This window comes from Papilio xuthus, unplaced genomic scaffold (genome assembly GCF_000836235.2).
Source record: "Papilio xuthus unplaced genomic scaffold, Pxut_1.1 DF828142.1, whole genome shotgun sequence".
NCBI lineage: Eukaryota > Metazoa > Arthropoda > Insecta > Lepidoptera > Papilionidae > Papilio > Papilio xuthus.
In genome coordinates this window covers 4,279,717-4,296,102 of record NW_013530507.1, presented here as the reverse complement: position 1 = coordinate 4,296,102, position 16,386 = coordinate 4,279,717, and the positions used below count along the sequence as shown (strand labels likewise).

Sequence of the window (16,386 nt, the reverse complement as noted above, 5' to 3'; positions counted from 1 at the left end):
CAAAGAAGAACCTTCATTCATATTCCCTGCGTTATCGCGTTTGCATTATGCATCGCGACATGATTCGGGCGACGAAGCATTAGTTTACAATTGCGAGACGCATACCGAATGCATTCTATATTGAAACTGATTGTAATGTAGACAACATTGTTGATACTCTCTCTTGTTTTGACCATGTCTGGAATTTGATATACGTTCATCAGACAAATCTTTATATTTATAGCAGAATTAACGGTCGGACTCCGTCAGTGCGGAATTTAAAAAAAAAGTAATAAGTAGCCAATGTGTTCTTCGAGACTATTTTATACAAATACGGCAAATTTCAGCGAGATCCGTTGATCCTTCAAACAATCATCCATCCAAATATTCGCATTTATAATATTAGTAAGATTTAAATTTCGCTATCGCTCTCAGATATTAAAAAATAAGGCCTTGATTCTCAGGTCAATTGAATCTTATATGAGAATTTTTAACTATGAAAAACACATCTATCCCTTTTATTCTCTTTAAAAAGGAGAGATAATTATATTTTTGTACAATTGCACCGTCAGTGAAAACATATGATACGATCTCGAACATTTCAGTTTTGTACTTCAAACTTGTTTACTAAACGCTGTACAAGATGAAAAGCAAACCGTCATTCAATATTGACGAAAATTAATTACGAGTTCGAAAACAGTTAGATTGTGTTTTCATTTTGTTTGTGGATAGAGTTACTCGACGCTGGAGTACGAGCCCTTTTGTAGAGAACCGGTTCTTTAGCTCTTCATTACTGGCTCTCTGGGATATACTAAGAAAACTTGAGTTACTCCGTCTTGAATTGGATCATTTTTAAAACGACTTTTCATGATAGATTAACGTTTATTCTGCGATATAATAATTGCTGTAATTTATATCTTAGATTTAGGTTGCTTTTAACAGATCCATATAAGTAGAACTTATTATTGGTAGATATATTAATCTAATATTACGACAATTCGTTAGTATGGGGCGAGAAGGAAAGGGGAATAATGAACGATATCGCCTTACAAATTAATATAGCTTAATATTCTTCCGTATATAACCTATTTTTATATTCTTAATTGGATAAAAATATGCCCGTTTACAAATACGCTAATGAGTGGCCGGAAAAGAAGAGCGTTTCGAAAAAGGATGTTATAAAAAAAGATAAGAAATGTCAAAGTGACAGCGGAATCCCGCGCGCGCGCTCTAACCGCGTCCAAGATCTGAGCAACGATTAGTGTCGCGCTTACCGGAATTAGCCGCAGGACAGACACTTCCTTAACTACAGACCGACTTAAATTTTCCGTCAGTGGGTTTTTAATTTTGTATTCCATTTCTCGCTTCAGGAGTGTATTGATTGATGTAAGACAACAACAACTTAAAATAGTAGGTTACCAAAGTTAAGTTAGCGATTTTTCATTTAAAAATTAAAAACAGTTTTACGATTGATGCAGCCATTGTCGATAAATATACGTATTGTAGAATAATAAGTTAGCATTTAAATTTTGCCAAAATATTGGCTTCAGTTTGTATCAAAATAAATAACCCAAACAATACGTACGAGTCGACAAATCAAACACAGATTTAATGATGAAATACCACATCTAAAACACTTGGGTTACATGTTCTTATACTATGTTTTAAAGACCAAGAGAGGGATGGGCATGTTGTTTCAAACATATGTTTAGACAGTGGAAACTAATTTTGAGATTTTCGGCGGACACTAGATGAATTAATAAGCTCGGCGCCGTAACGTCAGGCATCCAATTCAACATTTGTCACCGGACCACCGGCGCGGCCATATTTATAGCGCGCCCGTGGGCCCGTGGGCGGCTGCAGCACCGCTCTATCTCGATATCTGTATTAACGCGCACGTATTTAGACATATATACATTTTCGCCCACGTGTCACCACGCACATGGCATTCTGCCTCCATTATCGCAATTACAGACCGTATTACTTAGACTAGAGAGGTCATAACGCAGTGAAACTTTTTAAAAGTCGACGTAATTATGGACATATAGACAGATTACTCCATTATCACTGGAAATTGATTTCGGCTAACGCTTTGATAGTTTCAATGTTTATATTGGTGTGGTGTTAAACGTAATAGAGCCAATAGTGTTTGTAAACTCTACACTTAGAATATTTTGGTTTAACTGTTGATTAATAAAACGTTTTCAAGTTACAAATTCTACAAATAGTTATGTGTATCACGTGATTATAGTAAAAAAGTCTAATTTATTTCGTTGTTAAACTTTTGATTGATTACCTCTCAAAACTTCTTAAATAAAACAGAATATTTTCGATTCAAAACACACAACTCAAACACTCAAAATCCATTTATACGCCCTTGTTGTTCCTCGCTTAAAAATAATAACTACGCATAAATTAACTTACAATACTGATCTGTACAGTTTTAACAAAATACGTTGTACTTTGATGGATTGTCTTTATAAACTAAAATGAGGTAGACCTAGTTAGAATCGGTCACGTGTTACTAAAACAATAGACAAAACAAATGAACAATAAGAAGGTCGAAAATTGTAAAGAAGTAGCTGTCGATGTGTTTGTTTCGTGCGGTGCTTTCTTGTGTGTACTTGTGTGGTTCTTTTGGTGTTTGTGAAAGCATAATCTGGCGAGATTACTCTGCATTCTGGGGCAATCGAAGTCCTCATCTCCGTCGCATCTGCATTCAGTTAGTGCTGCCGCTTTCTCCTGCTTTTTCAATATTTTGATTGAATTGAGGCATCGGTTGGAGCATTTCCTACCGCGATACATAGAGCGACAGAGTTGACGGTAGTAGCTCAGCGCAGTGGAACATTGGGCGTCGGCGAGACAGATCATTTGCGATAGACGACAGGAGGAGGTCGCGTTGGCCGCGCCCTTTACCACCTGAGAGCGGCACACTTCGATCCTCTGCTTCGCTTCCTCGCAATATTCATCTTCACATTGACACTGCAACAAACAAAAATGATTATTTTATCTTTAGTTACGATTATCCCATTCGATAAATATTCTTTAGTAAAGTCAGATTATTTGATATTTTTTTTGTTTCTTCTTTTATACTTTAGTTGGTAATCTTACTAATATTAAAAATGCGAATGTTTCGATGTATAGATGACAGTTGTTTCTCTGAATGTATCTCCAGAACGGCTGTATAGATCTAGCTGAAATTTGACATTGACTTAGAATATAGTCCGGAAGAGCACATGGGCTACTATTAAAGATTTTATTTTAATTATCAGGCGAACCAAGTCGCAGGCGATAGCTAGTACTGCATAAATACAGTTAGAATTATACGAAGAATCTTGCATTTTATTTTGGCAAACGTGGCTGTAAGACAAATAAATAAACATATCCAATTGCTTTGTTGTTGACGCCAAAGACGTCAAATATCCAAAACTCTATGAATGTATTATTTTTTATTGCGTGCCATATATTCTGAATAATGTTCACGCGTATGGGCATATGTACTTTCAAGAAATTTTTATGTCGAATCCTTCCAACACATGCATAACTTTATTATGAAATTTTATATCCTACATTATAATAAACTTTTTGGGCGAAAAACTATAAATCTGGTGCGAGCGTGGCGTGTTAGTTTCTTGTTCGTAAAACTATTTTACGGCTCCAGAAACATTCCGGCCGCTATCAAAACAAATTATGTATAATAAAATCACGTTAGGATATCTATGGAATTAAGTTCACCAATTTTATATACGTTAATTCGAACAACTTTAGTTTGACTAAATAATCCAATTGGTGAGTGGTTGAAAAATTGTTAATTTTTTGAATAATGTCTGTTAACTTTACTTACATAAATATTACGACTTTTGTAGATTTTATTGTGTCAATAAGAGGAGATTCTATCAGCGATCAACCTAAGCTAAGTCAAGTTACTAGTAACTTATGAAATATATACAAAAACATAGTACCGAAGGTATACTTGAGCAAAATCTGTGCAAGCAGTTTAAAAAGGCAATTTACTGTAGACTGGTATAATGTCTAGGTCTCGATCGATAAGAAAATAAAGAGGGCAGAACGTTCAGAGCTTGTCTCTTACGTATTTTTTGTGGAAACCGCGACACCTGCTCGGGTGAGCGCTGCGGTGGGTCCCGATCAAGACGTCAAACCTCAAGGCTGAATTACGGGCCTTTCGTTACACCGAGACACAGAGCGGCCGACCGTGGACCCGGCCACAATAATGACACCGTTACAACAGCATAATTAGACGTTTGACCACTCCCAAAACTTAGTATCTCAAGAATTGTATTGCGACATTACAAAACTTGATTGAATTTGTTAATACTTCTGTTGCTTTTTGAGGTTTTTTTTATTTTTAACAGAAAATAACAGTTCAATTCCTTTTATTTACAATCGTGATTGTGACTGTCTGATTGTCTGTCTGTTGATGATATTATAAATGCCAATGTATGGGTGGATGGATGGATGTTTGTTTGAGTATCCAGAACGTTTGTATGGGTCTAACTGAAATTTGTATTGTTTTAATTCCGCGCAGACGTATTCGCGGACGACAGCTACTTTTAACATAAATGTGGATAGTAAATATAAACTTTATATCTTTTTAACGACTTTAATATAAGTAAATATTTGGAATTATTGGCTACATTTCATACCAAAGACAGTTAATATATATTGTTTTATAAAAAAGCATTTACTGAATAAAGATTATATGTAGGTAAGATAGGGTGTAAAGTGATTACTGGTTTTTCTACGTACAATCAACTAGTACATAAAAGGTGCAAAGACAGGTTATAATAAGTCTCATGGATACCAAATTTGGAAACAGCTGCAGCAATACTACAAGGGGGGTCTGATACCGTATTGTACATTCATTTGTTTTTGTTGATTCAACTGCAATTATTACAAATACACCGCGAGTTTCCACTGCCGTAAAAACACTATTTTTATAGTTAACGAAGATAAAAATATGTATTAACCAAGCCTTGGGAGCTTACAGTAGTAGTCAATACGTGAACGACCTATCAGTTTCAATTTATCAAATTAAAGAGTTTAGTCGCATTAACTATATGGGCACATCTCGAGTGCATTGTATACGAGGGACAGTTTACGGGGTCATCAACCGAGACCCTTGATGGCGTTGCATCCGACAAATCTGACGTCTAAATTAGATTTTATTACTGAGCGTCTGCGTACCGCAACACACCATCGTATCGCGACACCTCATATTGTATACACTAGTACGTGAAAACGTTGACAAAAAAGCTCCAATAGAACTGGACATGTCAATTGAAAAGGATGCGCCTATAAACAACTGGTCGTGAAAATTTATTATGACAAGTGACCTTTCATTGTACTAGCTTGTGGGAATATGATGGTATGAATTTAAATTCACATTGATTACAACATCAGCAACAAGACAGCCTTGACTCTGATAACATGATCTTATTGAACTTTTATATCATTTTTATGTTTGCTTTGCTTTTAGTCGAATTTGTTCGCAGAAATCATATGAATATGTTAAATATAATTATATTACCTTTGTTTTGTACGCATAGACTGTCTGACAGATTTACCGCATATTTTTTTATTTTGTTTTTATAAAATACTAGCTGTCGCCCGCGACTCCGTCCTCGTGGATATATATAAAAAACCTTAATATATAGATAAGTTAAATAAAAAGCAGCCCTTCAAGGCATAAATTCCAAAAAATGGATAAATAGTATCCTATTTCCGTCTCCTGGCTCTAAGCTACCTCTCCTCACCAATTTTCAGTCATATCGGTAAATCCGTTCTTGAGTTATAAATAGTGTAACTAACACGACTTTCTTTTATATATATAGATTAGTAGATTTTTGTTAATTTACTAATATTTCTTGTACCATTCCAACTAAGCTCTTCGCTTGTACTAGGACGTGCTACAATAGTCGAACGGCGGGATAAGAACCACCGGCATCGTGATCGGAAATTGGTACCCTTAACCATTAGGCTATTAACGCTTCGATATGTTGTTATGTTTGCCTTTTTGTTCGGTGCATAAGTTTAATTACGACCGCCTGCCTATGCCCTAAACGACAGAATTAATTGTGATTAGTTTCATTAGATTCCTATTCTTCTGAGTATCGTAGTTAGATTTTGTTAATAGAGTTTTTAACGTCGAGTGAGGGATGAAGATAACGAAAGATAGATCGGTATGGAGGATGAAAGCTGGTGCGCCAACCCTATTTGGGTTAAGGTCTTAGATTATAAAATAGTGTTTTGAAATCTTACGTTCATAAGCTCCTTGCCCTCTTCAGCTGTTGTTAGAGCGATGAGAGCGTGCTCGCAGGGTTTGGGGCAAACACTGGTCGGTTCCGAGAGCACGTCTCCGCACAGGTACATGTAGTTATTGAGAGCGAAGCCACAGCCCGTACGGTATGCGCAGCGTGTTCGCGCCTCCGTGCAAGAGATGGCCGTAGCCCGCAGCGTGTAAACCGCGAGCAGCGTGGCTACAGCCCACATCACCTGGAACAAAGTGTAATAAAATAACATGTATAGCACAATATTTATTACAGCTCAATATGGGAATCAAATTAAAAAAATATTATATTTACTCTATGGCTGACAAAAAAATATATTTGGTAAAAGATCTACACTTTTCATAGAAATCATTGCCTTTTAATTTTATAATTAGACTATTTAAAAGTGTTTGAATGAATCTCTTCAGTCATTCTTAGAATTGTAACCAGTACAAACATTAATGTTGCAATTTCTCTCGTATTCTAATTGTAGCTGAAGCTACTACTACATACTAAAGTATGTTACACTTCGTAGTCTTTCTTATAAGAACAAAGTCGTCTTAAATCATTCAATTTTTCAATCATCTTAATTTTGATAGGCAATGAATTAACTTGTTTTAAGTACAGAATTCTTCATGCAAACACATACGATAGTGTCGCGGGTACGATAAGTAGGTAATCCGGGCTCTGTTCCCCTTCTCGGAACTTCCATCCCGCTCAGTAAACAAACAGAATCATCTCACGTCCACTCGCTATCGGCTACCAGCTTACACCTTCTAATAGGGAAGCTAGTTCGAAAAGTTTAAATATTTAAATTTTTTACGACAACACAAAAAAAATTGTTATCTTTGTGTGCAAAAATCAGCACTTTTTCTTTATGGTATTTATTTAATCATCATTGATCTTTTAATAAGTGTACAGAAATTAACTAAAACTAGTTTAGTTAATTTCTGTACTAATTAGATGATGTAGGCACTTAAAACACTTCATATTACAATTTCTAAATATATTTTAACTTAAGTTATGTTTATTTGGATACTTATTTTAAATTGCATAATTTAATTTGCATTTTAAACAATAACTCTACCACTGTCTTATAAAAGACATAAATTAATATATTCTATAACTAGCTGTCGCCCGCGACTCTGTCCTCGTGGAATTAAAAAAAAACTATTGGTCGCAGCGTAATGTTATATAGCCTAAAGCCTTCCTTTATAAATGGACTATCGAACAAAAAAATAATTTTTCAAATCGGACTTGTAGTTCCTGAGTTTAGCGCTTTTAAACAAACAAACTCTTCCGCTTTATAATATTAGTATAGATTATAGTAGATTATTTAGTCTCTATAAAGAAGTAGAGTGAAAAAATATAACAGAAATATTTCCAAAAGCAATAGAAAAATAGAAAAAGTTACTTCTAAAGTAATTGTTGGCAACCCTGCTGAGTGACAAGGGTCGACGGCCGGTTGAGAGTCACGGATGGTAAAAGAAAACAAGTGACAACTTAAGATGTCCAACTCGCACGAGCATTTCTACTGCTACATTACAATAACAATAAAACACTGTGTTAAGCTAAATTAGACCTTATAGTTTTAAATTAAGGAGAAATTATTAAATAGGAACAAGATAAAGTTACAAGAAAAATGTTGTAGCTATTAATTAAATCAACTACGCAAGAATTTATGATCTTTACTAAAAGAACGTTTGTCTCTTGGCAACTCTTTCCTTAGATGTACAGAACAAATTTACTTAAAGTATTGCGGTCCACTATACAAACTAGACCAAGTTAGAAAAGGACCTAAAAGATTCAACTGTTGGAATCGTGACACGAAAATAAATAAGTTAAAAATGAAATACTTTGAAAATAGACATAGTCGGCATGGCAACATAGAGTTACATTGAAATACGAGAGAGCCATCGCTGTGACAATTTTACAGCCCGGCGAGCTGTTAGCGGACGAGTGTGAAAAGCGTCAGTAATTGCTTATACGTAGTCGACATCTCGTAAAAAATAAACATTCAATATCTATAATATTTAATACTAGCTATCGTCCGCGACTCCGTCTGCACTGAATTAAAGAAAACTTAATAGGCAGTCTATGTATTCTTCCAGATTATGTTCTACATCTATGCCAAATTACAGGAAGATCCGTTGAGCCATTCCGAAGATACCTTCAAACAAACATCCATCCTTCCATTTAAACATTCGCATTTATAATATCTTTTCATATACACATGTAAAAAATAACCTATATAAAAGACCTAATCTTTTTCTCTAACAATTTAGCTTACTTTTGCGCAACAAACTACACTTAATAGCGTAAGGTAGAAGTTAAGTCCTTGGTAAATTCCTGAATATTTTTATTATTCTCTATTTGCCGAATCACAAACGACAGAGAAATAAAGCGCCATAATAAAAGATCTTCCTTGTACTATAAACACACGTCAATAGTTAGTTTCGTAAGAAAAATTGGGCAATTAGGGTTGTACGTCACTCTTTACTTACATTACAAACTGCAAGTTCCAACGCTATGCAGATAAACTGCTAATTGTTATCACTTAGAGTTAGGAGATAAAAATTGCATTAGCACGACTAGTTTTAGGAGACGTGACGATGCCTTAGCGGGTCTAACCAGTAGCGCAAACAAAACATGCGACTGCGCAGCTAACTTATTGCCTGTCGTTAAGCGAGAATTGCTTGTACAAATAATTACCATATTATCCGTGTCGGGTAGAATATATTGCTTTGCACGACTTTTCTGTGCGGTTTTTTTAATATCGCTTTTAAGTAGACGATTTTTTGAAGTCCTTTATCTCAATTTATAAATAAAAATAAAAATCTGGACGAAGGAGATCAATTAGCTCACCTACCCTAGAGCCCTTGAGCCTACCCTAAGTTAGGGATGACTACGCTTTAGTCAACCACGCTAGCCTTGTACGGGTTGGTTGATTTCACACATATCAAAACGGATATAAAAACGGCTAAACACTCACGTATATTCTTCCGGTGGCGACACCGACTAGTTTCGAGCCCATCGGGGGCCCTTCATCCGGATGAGTGGTGAGTGTTTAGCCGTTTTTATATCAGTTTAGTATAATGTCTCACGAAAGTTTGAATAATTTCACACATATCATTGTTTTTTTTTTCTCAGAATGCCTTAATATCTAACGATGCTCTTCCACTGCTGAAACGTATCTACAAAAAATTCAAACTGTCAGTTTGTTACCTGTAAGTTTTTTATAAGTGGAAACTGAGGATAATTTTAGCAGGTCTACATACATTTATCTGTTAGCCGTGACGTCTTTAGCGTTATTTCGGTTGGCGGCGTCTGTTATCTGTCAGCCGGTGATTCGCTTTAATTCAATTAGGTCACGGTATCACACGGTGGTCGACTCAAGAGATTGCGTCCACGTTTTGTAATTAACTGATAAAAAAGAACTCATAAATATTTGTCTATAAAATTATTATATATGGTTACAAAATTGTCTGAACCGACACCTACTAACCTACTGTCGTGGCGGAAAATGTAGACATTCATGAAAGAAGTACCAACTATTAGTAATTGAAACAATAGTAGAAAATAAGTAAAGTCTGAGTCTAAATTCAAAATAGAGACACTTTTATATGAGACTGGCTGTCTCTACGACTGCGCGGAATTAAATAAAAATTAGCTTTTGTGTTTTTCCAGAATATGCTTTATATCTATGCTAAATTTCATCGAGATCCGTTGAGCCGTTTTAGTGATACCTTATAATATCCATCCATCTAAACATTCGCATTTATAATATTAGTAAGAAAGTAAGATTTAATCTAGTTGGTGTCGAAAAAGATTTTTACGTAAGCTCTTCAATACGTCGCTACTTGTTATCTTTAAGTAAAACATTTTATATTATTTAAAGTAAATTAAAAACTACACACTAATTCTATGTGAATTTAACTGACCGTACTGAATCAGCTTCACGAGTTAATTATACCATAGTAATATATCAAAATTGATGAATGATTAATTTACAGACAATTTAATCATGTTGCGTAACCTCGGGGTGCTTTCATTACACGAAAACAAGTGATCGCGATAACATTATCAGCAGTGATAACACGGCCATTACAAGCCAGAGCTAGCCTACTTCCACCACGATAATATTCAACCTAATTACATACTGAAGTGTTACATAACTATACCACTGTAATCCATACGCATCAAATAGTATATAAGACAGAATCATTCAATTCATTCATTCTTTAAAAAAGATGATTCCTGAAGATCGACCGTGAATACTACTTTACTAGTCAACCAAAAACGGGTGAAACGGACTGTTCTTTGTCGCTAACGTGCAAAGATTGTCGTTGATTAAATTTGACTATAAATAAAATGTTGTAAATCGAAATCAAACGTTTAGAATAATCAATAATAACTTAATCGAACTATTTTATTGTTAAGAGATAGGTCATAATGGTTAGGTTAATCATTTGAAAGTCTTGTACTATGTTACTTATATCCAAAATCCTTTAACAATATTTTGTTGATGCTTTAGCAAGATCTGTTGAGCCATTATGGGGATACCTTATCACATCCATCCAAACTTCGAAACTTTCGCATTTATAATATTAGTAATAAATATGCTACTATTAAACATAAAAAACTAAACGTAGTACACGCAGACATTTGATTCACAGAACTTTATCATACTTACTCTAAAGTATAAAGTCATGAGATTATGTAAGTTGCAAATGATATGTTCAGGTGCACCCGTTATGATGAATCTATCAACGTTTCTTCAACTGATTACACTTCCTAGTAATCTACTTTCTGTATAAGAAATTCAATACTATCTACTACAGCTATTCCTAGTATACCTACGGCAATAACGTTGATAATTATTATTAAAAACTTTTTGCACGACATAGATTTCAAAAAAAAGTGCAGTTTTTATTTAATCTATGACATGACGTGTTTTATTTCTTTTGTTAACTTTCTTTTTTCGTTTACAAAAATAGCATTTCGAATTTCAAATATAAATAAATTTGAAAATAGAACAAAAGTTTAATTAACTGCTCTTACAACGCTGTGCAATAAATATAATGTTATACTGCAAGCCGTTCTGCATTTCTGAGTAATAATAGAGCGACATAAATACGTTGGCCGTGACAGTGGAATGTCGCCTAACTTCAGAGAACCAGTGCATCGGAACTGGACACCAGATTTTATTGTCTTAATACTCTTATTCTTTTGAACAAACCACACGATAGTTTCTATTACCATTTTAATTGTGATAAAATTATCATTTAAATTTTTCACTTAAAAGAAATCAAAGAATATTAGTCGATAATGTATTACCATTTTTTTATACTCGTGAATACTTAAAATTCCTCAAGACGAAGTTAATTAAAAATACTACTTTAAAGTACGTTAAAATCTGTACAAAAATTCACTTGGTAATTTGACGAATCTAACTAATGGATGGATTATTTTTATTTTTTTTTAATTTCGCGGGCGACAGTTAGTAAGTAAATAAACCTTAATCAATTGTAAACTATTATCCTTGACAATCTGTTGATCTGTTGATCAAGCAAACAAATAAACTTATACGTTTTGCGTATAAATCTACTTAATCTATTATTAGCTATACGACTTTGTGACAACTTCACAATATTTTATTCAGTTCACGTACAGAGTATCTCACTCGAGCAATTGACCACACTTCGAGATTTTTAAACAACAAAAAAGACTTATGCGGGTTACTGCGAAGAATTTTAAACTTCCCATGTGTCTCGGATTCCTTCGAGTGCTTGTGTTTTTTTTAAACTCAAGTGATGATGTGATTTAAAGAAAATATGTTTGTCGTGTGAGCCAATTAAATTTATTTTGAATTTCATTTTGTTTTATATCACTACTCACGACAAAGTCGGGATTACTTGGCTTTAAAAGTTACATATATTGTTATTGATTTATTGCTGAGAAGTGTAAACTTTAATCATTTTAAGATTTTTTATTACATATCAAGAACCACGATCAGTCCTAACCCACCATTATCACTTAAAGTAAATCATTCCAACTCCAAATAATCACCTAAATATCTTTTCAGCTTGCTTATAATCTCAATCCATTAAAACAAAAACTTTTGTATACGACTCTACACTTTTTAAATTCAAAAATTTTGCTCACAGCCAGAAAATATTACTTTTTTGCTATACCTTTAAATCTGATACTAACTAACTTAGGATCCAAGTTAGCGGCCAATCTTCAAGACAGAAGTGGCACTGGAAGAAGAAAAAATCTGATGACATATGAAGTGGTTTCAAAACACATGATTCAAGTCCAAGTAACAAAAAAACAACGGTCATGCATCAAGAACAGATTTGGGGGGACAAATTTTGACACACATGGCACGCAGATGCAAGTCACACTTTGAACTTTACACATTTTTCAAATATACTCAATAAATCGTGGCATATTTGTTTCTTTCTACAAAACTTGTTATGTTTTGCTGCAGTTCTTAGATGGGGTATAATAATTAATGATTTGAACTTGATATTTTAATTTTAAATTCCCTTTAAAGTAAAAAAAAACTAAAGAAAAAGAACTAGTTATAAATATATTCAAAAAACCTAACTGCAGCGGTATAAGACACCGGGATAAATACGCATCTAATTGAATATGGAATTCACAAACAAAAATACCCGCGTAAAACATGTCAGTGGAACAACTTCTCAGTCGGGCAATAATTAGGGTATGAGTGTAGATTGTAATATAATTCTAAAATAACTACGTGTACAAAGTTGTTATATTCATTACTTACTCGTAACTATATAATCGTGATATCACAATTTCTTAAAAGCCAATTGTGCTAAACAGGAAAGCAATAACCCGAACGCGTGACCGAAATCAAAACATGCACGGATTTAGGCATCACGATCAATTTCGGCGGCACCCTCCGTAAACTGCCCATAAAAATTTAACAAAGGAATTGCCATTATTATGCCACCCCATAAAATATGCTCATAATTTCTTAGCGTATTAAAAAAAACAATTGAACCAATTTTTAAATGCGGCACCCCTGAAAAAAATATTTTTTAATCTCTACGAAGTTCTCATAATAGAGCTCTAGCAAATTGTAAAGACAAGAAGTAAAAAAAAACTTTTCCGTGTAAAGTTTTTTGTGACAACCGAAACTTGAGTTTCGCAAAACGATTACAGAGCGGAAAATTATGCTAATTTGAGTTACAATTCTTAGTAAAGACGATGGAATACAACCGTTTCGAGTACATCTATTTTAAAATAACTATGTCGAAATAGTTCTTGATTTGATTCAGCCCGTGTTAGTTTATGTAGCTTTGTATTTTTGCTGATCTCAAGGCTTTGTTCTTGGCTACTATTTGCTATTAAATTGTATAATGAACATTTTATATCTTTTTAAGTGTTTGAATACATTTTAACGTAATTTAATTCACACTTGTAAGAATAGATCTTGACGTAATTTGTATTTGTATACTTTATTTGTTATTCAATAAACGTCTTTATGGTTTCTACGTCACTAGAAGTACTTAGGAAGTGAGAATAACAACATTACTATGGGCAGCGCGATGTAATTAATCATTTGTCCCCTATGAGTCTATGACTTAAGTTTATAGATAAAACGTGCAACTACTAGAATAGTGGAAAGGTTGCGAATATGCGTGCCATAAGAACCTAGTCTTTCCTTTCAAATGATAGTGTTTTTTAAGACAAGGGCAAACGAGCACTGGCTGTAAAAGTGATCCTACGCCTATTGGCAACACCACCAACCGCAGATGCGTTGTGTGCTTTTAACAATAAGCATAGATTCCTTTAACTTTTTCAATGGTCACTTCGCCATCTCACCGAATTCAGGTGTCCGCTCGTTCGTTTGTCACCTATATATAAAAAAAAACAAATGCTAATTTTTAACTGTAAAACAATTATTCAACATTTTAACGTGTTTTATGTCTAAGCTATAATTATTGAAGATAACCTAAGTGGTTATTACAATATTGCAATGTAGCAATTACTTCGTCTATCTTTGAAAGAAACTAATGGAAGTTGTACAACTTTTTTTCATATAAGTCACGGTAAAAATTCATTAGAAGTGGAAATTTTAAGCGATCGTAATCTTAAGATGCATTTAACGTCTCAAGTAATAGCCGGCGATATATTTACGTCAGACAGTTAACAGTCAGTCTCATTATTTCTAAGCACGTCTTCGCAACAGTTAAGGACACGTTAAAGCGTACACAATACTGTGTTACCGTCTTAATCAATGTAACCATTTCTATTCACAATCCTATGAATAGAAATAGGAATTCGCAATACACGCTGAGAATTGTCTAGAATATTAATTGGATAAAACACTTCAGTCGTTGTCCTTTTTTGTGTTTTTGCCTTAAAATACTTCTGAAGCGTTAGTAGATTGAATATTTATATGAAAACAAATTTGTTCCAAGTTAATGTTTCCTTCATGGAGTTTGAGTCCTTATATTAGTATCAGTTTAAAGAAAGTTTACCTTCTTAAGAGTGGCTCTACATTTTAATAAACTATATTTCCCCGTATGACAGGAATTAAAAAGATGGATGTGATACAGAATTTTTTTTTTAAATATGAGAGTAAACTACGAATTAATAGTTTTGGCAAAAGTGGAAAGCAACGGCGTCAATAATACGAGGTTTTACCCAATCGACTGGAGTTATTCTCAGTCGAGTGGATAGAAAAAATATCGCATTATGATTTAATTAAACTTTATAACAGTTGTTTATCTTGAGTTCTCATTGCCGATACACTTTTGTAACAACATATTGTTATTTCATTTCTTTTAAGAAATTGAAATTCGTATTTAACTACAATGAAAATTAATATTTAACTGTTATAGATTTCGTTACATTTAAACTCCATTGATGCTGGTAAGCTTTTAAATAAGTAGTTTCTTACTAATAGTTTTGCTTGTTTTTAGTAATAATAATATAATAGTTGTTTACCGTATTATGTCAAGAATCAAGTTAATAATAACTTAAATTATTATCAAGTTAAGTAACAATTAAGTTACAACTAACTTTACATGTAAAGTTAACTAATTTGTTTATGAGAATATCGACATCTATTTGGACTTTGTTTAAGATACGTTCAAGTTTAAAATAAGATAAATCTACGTACTTTAACTGGTCCGCTCTCGCTGTGGTCACATGGCTTGTTGTGTTCATTGGAAAGTTATTTTATTATTAACAAGTTCTGATAAAATACACTAAGTCATCACTGTATCAATGCAACAAAACAACCATCACAATACAACTGGAACTCAACAACTTTTATTTACAATTTACACTATGTTTTGTTTTGAATTTTGCCTCGTTTTACGGAGCAGAGAAACGATGCATAAAAGACATGCGTCCGTGCCGCGCGCGCGCTTACGATTGAGTAAAATTAAGTTGTGTAGTGTGTACGGTGTGCAACACAACACACTACTTCGCTCGTCGGGATGACAGCTCGGATGTCTTCTTTTCTTGCCGACCGTACGCCCAACCGATGCAATGTAGAGTCTGGCATAATCAGAGCCCCGCGTAATAGACTTGTCGGTGTTTTTGTTTTTGTTTTAGCGTTCAACAACCGGTCCGGACGCACCGAATGGAGATTGTTCTCGGGTCGCGAGATCTAAATCAAAATAAATTACTATATTACGGATTAAATTTCTTTTAACTTTTTGAAATTCTTATCGAGTAAAAAATTACTTAATTATTAATGTTCTAGTATATGTTTGATTGTTAACAGTGGTTATATCAAATATAACTAAATCTACAAAAAATGAAATATTAGCTTTCAGTTTGGGCAAATACTTTAAGATATATTCTAGTCTTTATTTCTACTCGCTCTTGTTGAACTTTGACACGACAAATGACCTTGCAGTCGAAAAGTATATTGCGATACTTAACAAAAGTGATTCTACATGTTATCTTATTTTAGCTAGATTTATTTTCACGTTTAAAATATCTCTGTTTTACCTATAGTGTTTTCTTTTCTGTAACAAATTCTGAGAACATAATTACACAACGTCCGACAAGTATTTTTTGTGAATCACGGCCGGGCTTTAAGTACGTATTGTAATAAAAAAACTTT

General features: G+C 33.8%; 1 protein-coding gene across 2 annotated transcripts; it reads right to left on the bottom strand.

Annotated features, from left to right (window-relative positions):
* Positions 1-363: 363 nt before the first annotated feature.
* LOC106114294 (growth arrest-specific protein 1) lies at positions 364-15,874 on the bottom strand. Of its 2 annotated transcripts, none has more exons than XM_013307432.1 (3): positions 15,430-15,874; positions 6,259-6,492; positions 364-2,961 (listed from the first exon to the last, which is right to left on the bottom strand). In XM_013307432.1, exons 2-3 carry the CDS (start codon positions 6,487-6,489, stop codon positions 2,494-2,496), a joined length of 699 nt encoding a protein of 232 aa, XP_013162886.1. In that variant the 5' UTR covers positions 6,490-6,492; positions 15,430-15,874; the 3' UTR covers positions 364-2,493. The 2 variants fall into 2 exon arrangements, with proteins under 2 accessions (XP_013162886.1, XP_013162887.1); XM_013307433.1 differs by lacking the exon at positions 15,430-15,874 and adding an exon at positions 9,545-9,651.
* Between the last annotated feature and the right edge of the window lie 512 nt (positions 15,875-16,386).

What these genes read in the sequence shown, in the direction of transcription:
- LOC106114294 (XM_013307432.1), bottom strand. Translation starts at nt 6,489, where the DNA reads ATGTGGGCTGTAGCCACGCTGCTCGCGGTTTACACGCTGCGGGCTACG. An exon ending in AGGGCAAGGAGCTTATGAAC is followed by an intron (nt 2,962 to 6,258) that starts GTAAGATTTCAA and finishes TGTTTGTTGCAG; the next exon opens with TGTCAATGTGAAGATGAATA.